Genomic DNA, 12,179 nt, shown 5'->3' with positions numbered 1-12,179 from the left:
GAAGAGGCTGGATAAACTGAGACCTTTTCCCTGGAGCACAGGAGGCTTAGGGGTGATCTTATAGAGGTCCATAAAATAATGAGGGACATAGATAAGATAGATAGTCAACATCTTTTCCCAGAGGTAGAGGAGTCTAGAACTAGAGGGCATATGTTTAAGGTGAGAGGGGAGAGATACAAAAGAGACCAGAGGGGAAATTTTTTCACAGAGGGTGGTGAGCATCTGGAACGGGCTGCCAGAGGCAGTGGTAGAGGTGGGTACAATTTTTTCCTTTAAAAAGCAGTTAGACAGTTCGATGGGCAGGGTGGGTATCGAGGGATATGGGCCAAATGTGGGCAAGTGGGTACAAAGAGCAAAGAACGAAGAAAAGTACAGCACAGGAACAGGCCCTTCGGCCCTCCAAGCCAGTGCTGACCATGCTGCCCGACTAAACTACAATTTTCTACACTTCCTGGGTCCGTATCTCTCTATTCCCATCCTATTCCTGTATTTACCAAGATGCCCCTTAAATATCACTATCGAAGGGCAGCACGGTGGCCTAGTGGTTGGCACAGCTGCCTCACGGCGCTGAGGTCCCAGGTTCGATCCCGGCTCTGGGTCATTCCGTGTGGAGTTTGCACATTCTCCCCGTGTCTGCGTGGGTTTCACCCCCACAACCCAAAGATGTTGGGTGTCCCTCAGGGATCCGTGTTGGGCCCACAATTGTTCACAATTTACATAGATGATTTGGAGTTGGGGACCAAGGGCAATGTGTCCAAGTTTGCAGATGACACTAAGATGAGTGGTAAAGCAAAAAGTGCAGAGGATACTGGAAGTCTGCAGAGGGATTTGGATAGGTTAAGTGAATGGGCTCGGGTCTGGCAGATGGAATACAATGTTGGCAAATGTGAGGTTATCCATTTTGGTAGGAATAACAGCAAACGGGATTATTATTTAAACGATAAAATATTAAAGCATGCCGCTGTTCAGAGAGACCTGGGTGTGCTAGTGCATGAGTCACAGAAGGTTGGTTTACAGGTGCAACAGGTGATTAAGAAGGCAAATGGAATTTTGTCCTTCATTGCTAGAGGGATGGAGTTTAAGACTAGGGAGGTTATGTTGCAATTGTATAAGGTGTTAGTGCGGCCACACCTAGAGTATTGTGTTCAGTTTTGGTCTCCTTACTTGAGAAAGGATGTACTGGCGCTGGAGGGTGTGCAGAGGAGATTCACTAGGTTAATCCCAGAGCTGAAGGGGTTGGATTATGAGGAGAGGTTGAGTATACTGGGACTGTACTCGTTGGAATTTAGAAGGATGAGGGGGGATCTTATAGAAACATTTAAAATTATGAAGGGAATAGATAGGATAGATGCGGGCAGGTTGTTTCCACTGACGGGTGACAGCAGAACTAGGGGACATAGCCTCAAAATAAGGGGAAGTAGATTTAGGACTGAGTTTAGGAGGAACTTCTTCACCCAAAGGGTTGTGAATCTATGGAATTCCTTGCCCAGTGAAGCAGTTGAGGCTCCTTCATTACATGTTTTTAAGGTAAAGATAGATAGTTTTTTGAAGAATAAAGGGATTAAGGGTTATGGTGTTCGGGCCGGAAAGTGGAGCCGAGTCCACAAAAGATCAGCCATGATCTAATTGAATGGCGGAGCAGGCTCGAGGGGCCAGATGGCCTACTCCTGATCCTAGTTCTTATGTTCTACACCCTCTTCCAGGTAACTTATAAAAATGACAAACAGCAGTGGGCCCAAAACAGATCCTTGCGGTACACCACTGGTAACTGAACTCCAGGATGAACATTTGCCATCAACCACCACCCTCTGTCTTCTTTCAGCTAGCCAATTACTGATCCAAACCGCTAAATCACCTTCAATCCCATACTTCCGTATTTTCTGCAATAGCCTACCATGGGGAACCTTATCAAACGCAAAGGGTTGTGAATCTATGGAATTCCTTGCCCAGTGAAGCCGTTGAGGCTCCTTCATTACATGTTTTTAAGGTAAAGATAGATAGTTTTTTGAAGAATAAAGGGATTAAGGGTTATGGTGTTCGGGCCGGAAAGTGGAGCTGAGTCCACAAAAGATCAGCCATGATCTAATTGAATGGCTCGAGGGGCCAGATGGCCTACTCCTGCTCCTAGTTCTTATGTTCTTATGTGCAGGTTAGGCGGATTGGCCACGCAAAATTGTCCCTTAATTGGAAAAATAATTGGGTACTCTAAATTAAAAAAAAAAAAAATATCACTATCGTCCCTGCTTCCACCACCTCCTCCGGCAGCGAGTTCCAGGCACCCACTACCCTCTGTGTAAAAAAACGTGCCTTGTATATCTCCTCTAAACCTTGCCCCTCGCACCTTATACCTATGCCCCCTAGTAATTGACCTCTCTACCCTGTGAAAAACCTCTGACTATCCACCCTGTCTATGCCCCTCATAATTTTGTCGACCTCTAACAGGTCGCCCCTCAACCTCCGTCATTCCAGTGAGAACAAGCCTAGTTTATTCAATCGCTCCTCATAGCTAATACCAGGCAACATCCTGGTAAATCTCTTCTGCACTCTCTCTAAAGCCTCCACATCCTTCTGACCCACTAGCTTAGTGATAGAAACTGGGCGGCATGGACAAGCTGGCTGAAGGGCCTGTCTCCATGCTGTAAACATCTAAGACTCTATGAGCTCTGCCTTACCATCCTCCCCCTTCAGGATGCCCTTGAGCTGTAGTGTGAGATCTAGGGCCCTGGCACCAGGAAGGCAACACACCATTCTGGAGTCATGCTGCCGGCCACAGTGGCGCCTATCTGTTCCCCTGACTATGGAATCCCCTGTTCTATTGCTCTTCCTCTCTTTGCCCACTCCTTTGCAGACAGGTTGCTTGTGGTGCCAGACGTTTGGCTCTGTCTGCTGTCCCTGGACGAACTGATGCCCTCATCAGTGTCCTATATGGAATACCGATTTGTGAGCGGGACCCCAGGGGACTCCCGAACTTGTGGGAAATGTCGTAAGAATGCATAATCAACAATGATATGGTCAGTCAAAGATAGACAATACTGATTTGTTAAATATCAGCCCTGTTTGACAAATTTAACACATTTTTAAATGATGCACACTCACTGCCTACAAGAGAACTCTGTGCTTAGCCAAGGAAACTCACAGTCCAACTGAATTCTACACCACACACCTAAATTCTGGACAATATTCATTCCCAAATCCCTCCATTTAATACCCTGGCTAAGTCATACTTGTCTTTGAAGATTTGCTGCGCGATCTTCTGTTCCTTCTTTTTGCCCGAATCTTGCAGAATGAAAAGCTTCTTTAATTGTTTCAAGGATGCTTCGCAGGAGCCAGCCAACTCCTGGGGCCTGTTCAACATGCTCCTCAGGTGAGGGTCTATGGGAGGCAGAGGCTTATCTGGTTGAAAAGCTTTGTAATGAAGACACTGCAAGAAATCACAAGAACTTTATATTCCATCAGTTAGCGAAAAACAAGTTTGAAGCTTTTTTTAGTCTTTGATAAAAGTACAAAGAACAATAAGCACAGGAACAGGCCCTTCAGCCCTCCAAGCCTGTACCGGTCATGATGCTCAAACTAAAAATATAACCTTCTGCCCTTACTCTGTCCATATCTCTCTATTTCCTCCCTATTCATGTACCCATCCAGATGCCTCTTAAATGTTATAAAGTATTAAGGTAGAAAATTCCCCAGGGCCAGATGGCATCTATCCCAGATTACTGAGAGAGACGAGAGATGAAATCGCTGGGCCTCTGACAGAAATCTTTGTGTCCCCATTGGCCACAGGTGAGATCCCAAAGGATTTGAGTATAGCCAAAGTTGTCCTGTTATTTAAGAAGGGTTGCAAGGATAATCCGGGTAATTATAGGCCAGTGAGCTTGACGTCAGTGATAGTGAAATTGTTGGAAAAGATTCACAGAGGTAGGATCTATGCACATTTGGAAGTGAATGGTCTTATTAGCAACAGACAGCATGGTTTTGTACGAGGGAGGTCATGTCTCACCAATTTAATAGACTTTTTCAGGAGGTGACAAAAATGATTGACGAGGGAAGGACTGTGGATGTTGTCTACATGGACTTTAGCGAAGCATTTGATAAGGTCCCTCATGGCAGGCTGGTGCAAAACATTATATCACATGGGGTCAGGGGTGAACCAGCTGTATGGATTCAGAACTGGCTTGGCCATAGAAGACAGAGGGTAGCAGTGGAAGGGTGTTTTTCCGAATGGAGGTCTGTAACTAGTGGTGTTCCGCAGGGATCAGTACTGGGACCTCTGCTCTTTGTAATATATATAAATGACTTGGAAGAAATCGTAGCGGGTCTGATTACCAAGTGTGCGAGATGATACTAAGATTGCAGGAGTTGCGGATAGTGATGAAGATTGTCAGAGAGCACAGCAGGATATAGATAGGCTGCAAAATTGGGCAGAGAAATGGCAGATGGAATTTAACCCGGACAAATGTGAGGTGATGCATTTTGGTCGATCCAATTCAGGTGGGAGCTATAAAATAAATGGCAGAACCATCAGGAGCAGAGAGACACAGAGAGATCTGGGCGTGCAGGTCCACAGATCCTTAAACGTGGCAGCACAGGTAGAAATGGTGGGAAAGAAAGCATATGGCACGAATACCTTCATAGGACGGGGTATCGAGTATAGAACATAGAATGATACAGCGCAGTACAGGCCCTTCGGCCCTCGATGTTGCACCGACATGGAAAAAATCTAAAGGCCATCTAACCTACACTATGCCCTTATCATCCATATGCTTATCCAATAAATTTTTAAATGCCCTCAATGTTGGCGTGTTCACTACTGTTGCAGGTAGGGCATTCCACGGCCTCACCACTCTTTGCGTAAAAAACCCACCTCTGACCTCTGTCCTATATCTATTACCCCTCAATTTAAGGCTATGTCCCCTCATGCTAGCCACCTCCATCCGCGGGAGAAGGCTCTCGCTGTCCACCCTATCTAACCCTCTGATCATTTTGTATGCCTCTATTAAGTCACCTCTTAACCTTCTTCTCTCTAACGAAAACAACCTCAAGTCCATCAGCCTTTCCTCATAAGATATATAAAAGCTCAAAGATTATGTTGCAGTTATACTGAAGGTTGGTTAGGCCACATTTGGAATACTGTGTCCAATTCAATTCTAGTCACCACATCACCATTAGAACAAACCATTACAAGGGGACATAAATTTAAGGTGAATGGTGGAAGATATAGGGGGGATGTCAGAGGTAGTTTCAATACACAGAGAGTAGTGGGGGCATGGAATGCACTGCCTGTGGAAGTAGTTGAGTCAGAAACATTAGGGACCTTCATGCGGCTATTGGATAGGTACATGGATTACGGTAGAATAATGGGGTGTAGATTAATTTGTTCTTAATCTGGGACAAAAGCTCGGCATAACATCGTGGGCCGAAGGGGTTGTTCCGTGCTGTAATTTCTGTGTTTATGTCTCTGTCTATGTTTACCAGAAGGACGTGAAGGCTTTGGAGAGAGTATAGAAAAGGTTTACCAGGATGTTGCCTGGCATGGAGGGTATTAGCTATGATGAGAGATTGAATAAACTGGGATTGTTCTCCCCAGAGAGACGGAGGCGGGGAAACCTGATAGATGTTTATAAAATTATTAGGGGTATAGACAGGGTGAACAGTTGGAGGCTTTTTCCCAGGGCAGAAATGACAATTACAAGGTGGCACAGGTTCAAGGTGAGGGGAGAAAGGTTCAGTGGAGATGTGTGTTTGAGGGCATTTTCTGATAGTGGACTATGATATAAATTCTAGGTGGCTCTGTAACTACATTTGTGCGCCGGTATTACTTTTGAATAGTTCTGATGAGACAAAAGGTACTAATTGGCTTAGATGCCTGTTTAGAAGAGGCAATTTGTAGAAATAGATAGTGTATACACAATGTTTAAGGACACAAAATGGCTGAACTTAACCTGCCTCATGAGAACCAGGCGTGGGTATGTACAGGGTGTATTTTAACAGCCACTGATAACAGCTTCAAAGAACAAGGGGTGAAATTCTCCGACCCCACGCAGGGTCGGAGAATCGCCCGGGGCCACCGAGAATCCCGCTCCCGCCATGTCCAGAATTCTCCCACCTGCCAGAAGTCGGCGTGCCGCCAATCCCGCCGCCCGCCTCGGAGAATGGCGGGGGCCGGCGGGATGCAACGGTTTTATGTGCTGCCGTTATTCTCCGGCCCAGATGGGCCGAAGTCCCGCCGACGTGGCCAGGGGTCACGTCGGCGTTAATCAAAGTAGGTATTTAACGGCGTCAACCAGTGCTGATGGATGATGCCGTTCAGCGTGGAGGTGGGTGACAGGCCGGGAGAGAGAGAGAGAACTGACAAACTGCGAGTTTCGGTGGGTTGGGAGGGGGGGGCTCTTTATGTGATGTCCGCCAGGCGGCGTTGATGAAGTCGCCCGACGTTAACCGGCGCACCACTTCCGCAGCGGGTGAAACCGACGTGAATAGCGTAACGCCGCTGCTGGCCCATTCGGGCCCGGAGAATACGCGATGTTTTGGGGGGCCAGACGCCGGAGTCATCAGCGCTGTTTTGGCCGCCAGTCCCGGGCATTGCGACGGACATCGGAGAATTTCGCCCAAGGAGTGCAATGTATCCTTGATATACTCAAGGTCCACAGCTGCAGACAGGACATATCCTGGTGTTAGTTTTGAATGACTTCTGTATGAAGTTAGGGGCGGGTAAGACAGCACCCACTTTAACCATATATGTGATAACTGGGATGCTACAAAAATTGATTGACTGCATGTAATGAATTGTAACATGAATAGTTGATTGATTGTATGTAAATGAGAATACAACTAATTCCGCCCCTTGAATCTGTATATTAACCCACTGCGAACCTGAGCTCAAGTGAGAAAGAGTATTGCGAGACTGCGAAATCTCCAAATCTTTCTCCCAGATCTGAAATAATAAACTGCCTCTTTATACTCATCCTCAGGCCTTCGTGTGAATATTTCCGCCTATAACAATGTGCGGGGAGAGTTTTTTTACACAGAGGGTGGTGGTGGCCTGGAATGCACTGCCAAGTGAGGTGGTTGAGGCAGATACATTAACCTTAAAGACTTATCTGGATAGACACATGAATAGATGGGGTATAGAAAGATACAGGCGGTGGTCTAGATCGGACACGTGATCGGTGCAGGTTTGGAGGGCAGGAGTTCTTTGTTGCTGATGTGCCTGCTTCCACCACATCCTCTATCAGTGCACTCACCAAACTCTGGGTGAAAAACGTACCGCGCACATCTCCCTTCAACTTTCCCTCTCTCACAAAGAAAAATACAGCACAGGAACAGACCTTGTACTGGCCATGATACCACCTTGGCAAGAACACTCAACACTTCCTTGTGCCTTATCCCTCTATACCCATCCTATCCATGTGTTTGTCAAGGTGCCATTTGAATTCTCCTTGAACCCACCTTGAAAGGTAGGTCATGCCTCACAAACCTTATTGAGTTTTTTGAGAAGGTGACCAAACAGGTGAATGAGGGTAAAGCGGTTGATGTGGATTTCAGTAAGGCGTTTGATAAGGTTCCCCATGGTAGGCTATTGCAGAAAATACGGAAGTATGGGATTGAAGGTGATTTAGCGGTTTGGATCAGTAATTGGCTAGCTGAAAGAAGACAGAGGGTGGTGGTTGATGGCAAATGTTCATCCTGGAGTTCAGTTACCAGTGGTGTACCGCAAGGATCTGTTTTGGGGCCACTGCTGTTTGTCATTTTTATAAGTTACCTGGAAGAGGGTGTAGAACATAAGAACATAAGAACTAGGTTCAGGAGTAGGCCATCTGGCCCCTCGAGCCTGCTCCGCCATTCAATTAGATCATGGCTGATCTTTTGTGGACTCAGCTCCACTTTCCGGCCCGAACACCATAACCCTTAATCCCTTTATTCTTCAAAAAACTATCTATCTTTACCTTAAAAACATGTAATGAAGGAGCCTCAACTGCTTCACTGGGCAAGGAATTCCATAGATTCACAACCCTTTGGGTGAAGAAGTTCCTCCTAAACTCAGTCCAAAATCTACTGCCCCTTATTTTGAGGCTATGTCCCCTAGTTCTGCTGTCACCCGCCAGTGGAAACAACCTGCCCGCATCTATCCTATCTATTCCCTTCATAATTTTAAATGTTTCTATAAGATCCCCCCTCATCCTTCTAAATTCCAACGAGTACAGTCCCAGTATACTCAACCTCTCCTCATAATCCAACCCCTTCAGCTCTGGGATTAACCTAGTGAATCTCCTCTGCACACCCTCCAGCGCCAGTACATCCTTTCTCAAGTAAGGAGACCAAAACTGAACACAATACTCCAGGTGTGGCCGCACTAACACCTTATACAATTGCAACATAACCTCCCTAGTCTTAAACTCCATCCCTCTAGCAATGAAGGACAAAATTCCATTTGCCTTCTTAATCACCTGTTGCACTTGTAAACCAACCTTCTGTGACTCATGCACTAGCACACCCAAGTCTCTCTGAACAGCGGCATGCTTTAATATTTTATCGTTTAAATAATAATCCCGTTTGCTGTTATTCCTACCAAAATGGATAACCTCACATTTGTCAACATTGTATTCCATATGCCAGACCCTAGCCCATTCACTTAACCTATCCAAATCCCTCTGCAGACTTCCAATATCCTCTGCACTTTTCGCTTTACCACTCATCTTAGTGTCATCTGCAAACTTGGACACATTGCCCTTGGTCCCCAACTCCAAATCATCTATGTAAATTGTGAACAATTGTGGGCCCAACACGGATCCCTGAGGGACACCACTAGCTACTGATTGCCAACCAGAGAAACACCCATTTATCCCAACTCTTTGCTTTCTATTAATTAACCAATCCTCTATCCATGCTACTACTTTACCCTTAATGCCATGCATCTTTATCTTATGCAGCAATCTTTTGTGTGGCACCTTGTCAAAGGCTTTCTGGAAATCCAGATATACCACATCCATCGGCTCCCCGTTATCTACTGCACTGGTAATGTCCTCAAAAAATTCCACTAAATTAGTTAGGCATGACCTGCCTTTTACGAACCCATGCTGCGTCTGCCCAATGGGACAATTTCTATCCAGATGCCTCGCTATTTCTTCCTTGATGATAGATTCCAGCATCTTCCCTATTACCGAAGTTAAGCTCACTGGACTATAATTTCCTGCTTTCTGCCTACCTCCTTTTTTAAGCAGTGGTGTCACGTTTGCTAATTTCCGATCCACCGGGACCACCCCAGAGTCTAGTGAATTTCGGTAAATTATCACTAGTGCATCTGCAATTTCCATAGCCATCTCTTTTAGCACTCTGGGATGCATTCCATCAGGGCCAGGAGACTTGTCTACCTTTAGCCCCATTAGCTTGCCCATCACTCCCTCCTTAGTGATAACAATCCTCTCAAGGTCCTCACCTGTCAGAGCCTCATTTCTATCAGTCGCTGGCATGTTATTTGTGTCTTCCACTGTGAAGACCGACCCAAAAAACCTGTTTAGTTCCTCAGCCATTTCCTCATCTCCCATTATTAAAACTCCCTTCTCATCCTCTAAAGGACCAATATTTACCTTCGCCACTCTTTTTTGTCTTATATATTTGTAAAACCTTTTACTGTCTGTTTTTATATTCTGAGCAACTTTACTCTCATACTCTATCTTACTCTTCTTTATAGCTTTTTTAGTAGCTTTCTGTTGCCCTCTAAAGATTTCCCAGTCCTCTAATCTCCCAGCAATCTTTGCCACTTTATATGCTTTTTCCTTCAGTTTGATACTCTCCCTTATTTCCTTAGATATCCACGGTCGATTTTCCCTCTTTCTTCCGTCCTTCCTTTTTGTTGGTATAAACCTTTGCTGAGCACTGTGAAAAATCGCTTGGAAGGTTCTCCACTGTTCCTCAACTGTTCCACCATAAAGTCTTAGCTCCCAGTCTACCTTAGCTAGTTCTTCTCTCATCCCATTGTAATCTCCTTTGTTTAAACACAAAACACTAGTATTTGATTTTACTTACTCACCCTCCATCTGTATTTTAAATTCCACCATATTGTGATCGCTCCTTCCGAGAGGATCCCTAACTATGAGATCATGAATCAATCCTGTCTCATTACACAGGACAAGATCTAGGACCGCTTGTTCCCTCGTAGGTTCCATTACATACTGTTCTAGGAAACTATCGCGGATACATTCTATAAACTCCTCCTCAAGGTTGCCTTGACCGACCTGGTTAAACCAATCGACATGTAGATTAAAATCCCCCATGATAACTGCTGTACCATTTCTACATGCATCAGTTATTTCTTTGTTTATTGCCTGCCCCACCATAACGTTACTATTTGGTGGCCGATAGACTACTCATATCAGTGACTTTTTCGCCTTACTATTCCTGATTTCCACCCAAATGGATTCAACCTTATCCTCCATAGCACCGATGTCATCCCTTACTATTGCCCGGATGTCATCCTTAAATAACAGAGCAACACCACCTCCCTTACCATCCACTCTGTCCTTCCGAATAGTTTGATACCCTCGGATATTTAACTCCCAGTCGTGACCATCCTTTAACCATGTTTCAGTAATGGCCACTAAATCATAGTCATTTACGATGATTTGTGCCATCAACTCATTTACTTTATTCCGAATACTACGAGCATTCAGGTAAAGTACACTTATGTTGGTTTTTTTACCTCTGTTTTGAATCTTAACATCTCCAGTTTTATTCCTTTTGTTATTACTGGGCCTATTCACTGTGCTCCCCTCAGTCACTGTACCTTGTACTGTCGCCCTTTTAGATTTATGACTATGTCTTCTCTGCCTTGCACTTTTCCCCTTACTTTCTTTTGCTTCTGTCCCTGTTTTACTACCTTCCAACTTCCTGCATCGGTTCCCATCCCCCGCCACATTAGTTTAAACCCTCCCCAACAGCTCTAGAAAACACCCCCCCCATAGGACATCGGTTCCAGTCCTGCCCAGGTGCAGACCGTTCGGTTTGTACTGGTCCCACCTCCCCCAGAACCGGTCCCAATGCCCCAGGAATTTGAATCCCTCCCTCTTGCACCATCTCTCGAGCCACGCATTCATCCTATCTATCCTGACATTCCTACTCTGACTAGCTCATGGCACTGGTAGCAATCCTGAGATTACTACCTTTGAGGTCCTACTTTTTAGTTTAACTCCTAACTCCCTGAATTCCGCTTGTAGGACCTCATCCCGTTTTTTACCTATATCGTTGGTGCCTATGTGCACCACGACAGCTGGCTGTTCACCCTCCCCCCCCAGAATGTCCTGCAGCCGCTCCGAGACATCCTTGACCCTTGCACCAGGGAGGCAACATACCATCCTGGAGTCTTGATTGCGTCCACAGAACCGCCTGTCTATTCCCCTTACGATCGAGTCCCCTATCACTATAGCCCTGCCATTTTTCTTCCTGCCCTGCTGTGCAGCAGAGCCAGCCACGGTGCCATGAATCTGGCTGCTGCTGCCTTCCCCTGGTAAGCCATCTCCCTCAACAGTATCCAAAGCGGTATATCTGTTTTGCAGGGAGATGACCGCAGGGGACACCTGCACTGCCTTCCTACTCTTGCTCTTTCTTTTGGTCACCCATTTTCTATCTCCCTCAGTAACCTTCACCTGCGGTGTGACCAATTCGCTAAACGTGCTATCCACGACCTCCTCAGCATCGCGGATGCTCCAAAGTGAGTCCATCCGCAGCTCCAGAGCCGTCATGCGGTCTAACAAGAGCTGCAACTGAACACACTTCTTGCACGTGAAGGAGCCAGGGACAGTGGACGTGTCCCTGAGCTCCCACATCGCACATGAGGAGCATGACACGGGTCTGGGATCTCCTGCCATGTCTTAAACCTTTGGTAAACTTAAACAACTAGAATTTCAAAATAAAAAATAAATAAATTAGACAATGAAAAGAAAAAGAGAAACTACTTACCAGTCACTTACCAGGGTTAAAAAGCACCTCCTCACACTCTGCACCGAATTACCTCACTGCACCAAATTACCAAGTTTCAATCCCCCACTCTGGATGAGTCTCACTCCGGATGAGTATCCTGGAAAAGTGCTCGCTTTGGGGGGTGTGGATGTGCCCCCCGACCAGGCTGATCACTTGGAACGTCAGTTAAGAGGGCGCGGGTGTAGAAGGATGGGTTAGTAAATTTG

At 45.9% G+C, this 12,179-nt stretch overlaps 1 protein-coding gene across 1 annotated transcript in view; it reads right to left on the bottom strand.

The window, feature by feature from the left end:
- xrcc5 (X-ray repair complementing defective repair in Chinese hamster cells 5) overlaps window positions 1-12,179 on the bottom strand; it is a 333,072-nt gene that overhangs the window by 92,461 nt on the left and 228,432 nt on the right. Inside the window, exon 14 of the mRNA XM_038790233.1 lies at window positions 3,225-3,421. Coding sequence (XP_038646161.1) covers window positions 3,225-3,421 — 197 coding nt within the window. The remainder of the gene's footprint in view (window positions 1-3,224; window positions 3,422-12,179) is intronic.

Source organism: Scyliorhinus canicula, chromosome 2 (genome assembly GCF_902713615.1).
Source record: "Scyliorhinus canicula chromosome 2, sScyCan1.1, whole genome shotgun sequence".
NCBI lineage: Eukaryota > Metazoa > Chordata > Chondrichthyes > Carcharhiniformes > Scyliorhinidae > Scyliorhinus > Scyliorhinus canicula.
This window is presented reverse-complemented; position numbering and strand designations above follow the sequence as displayed.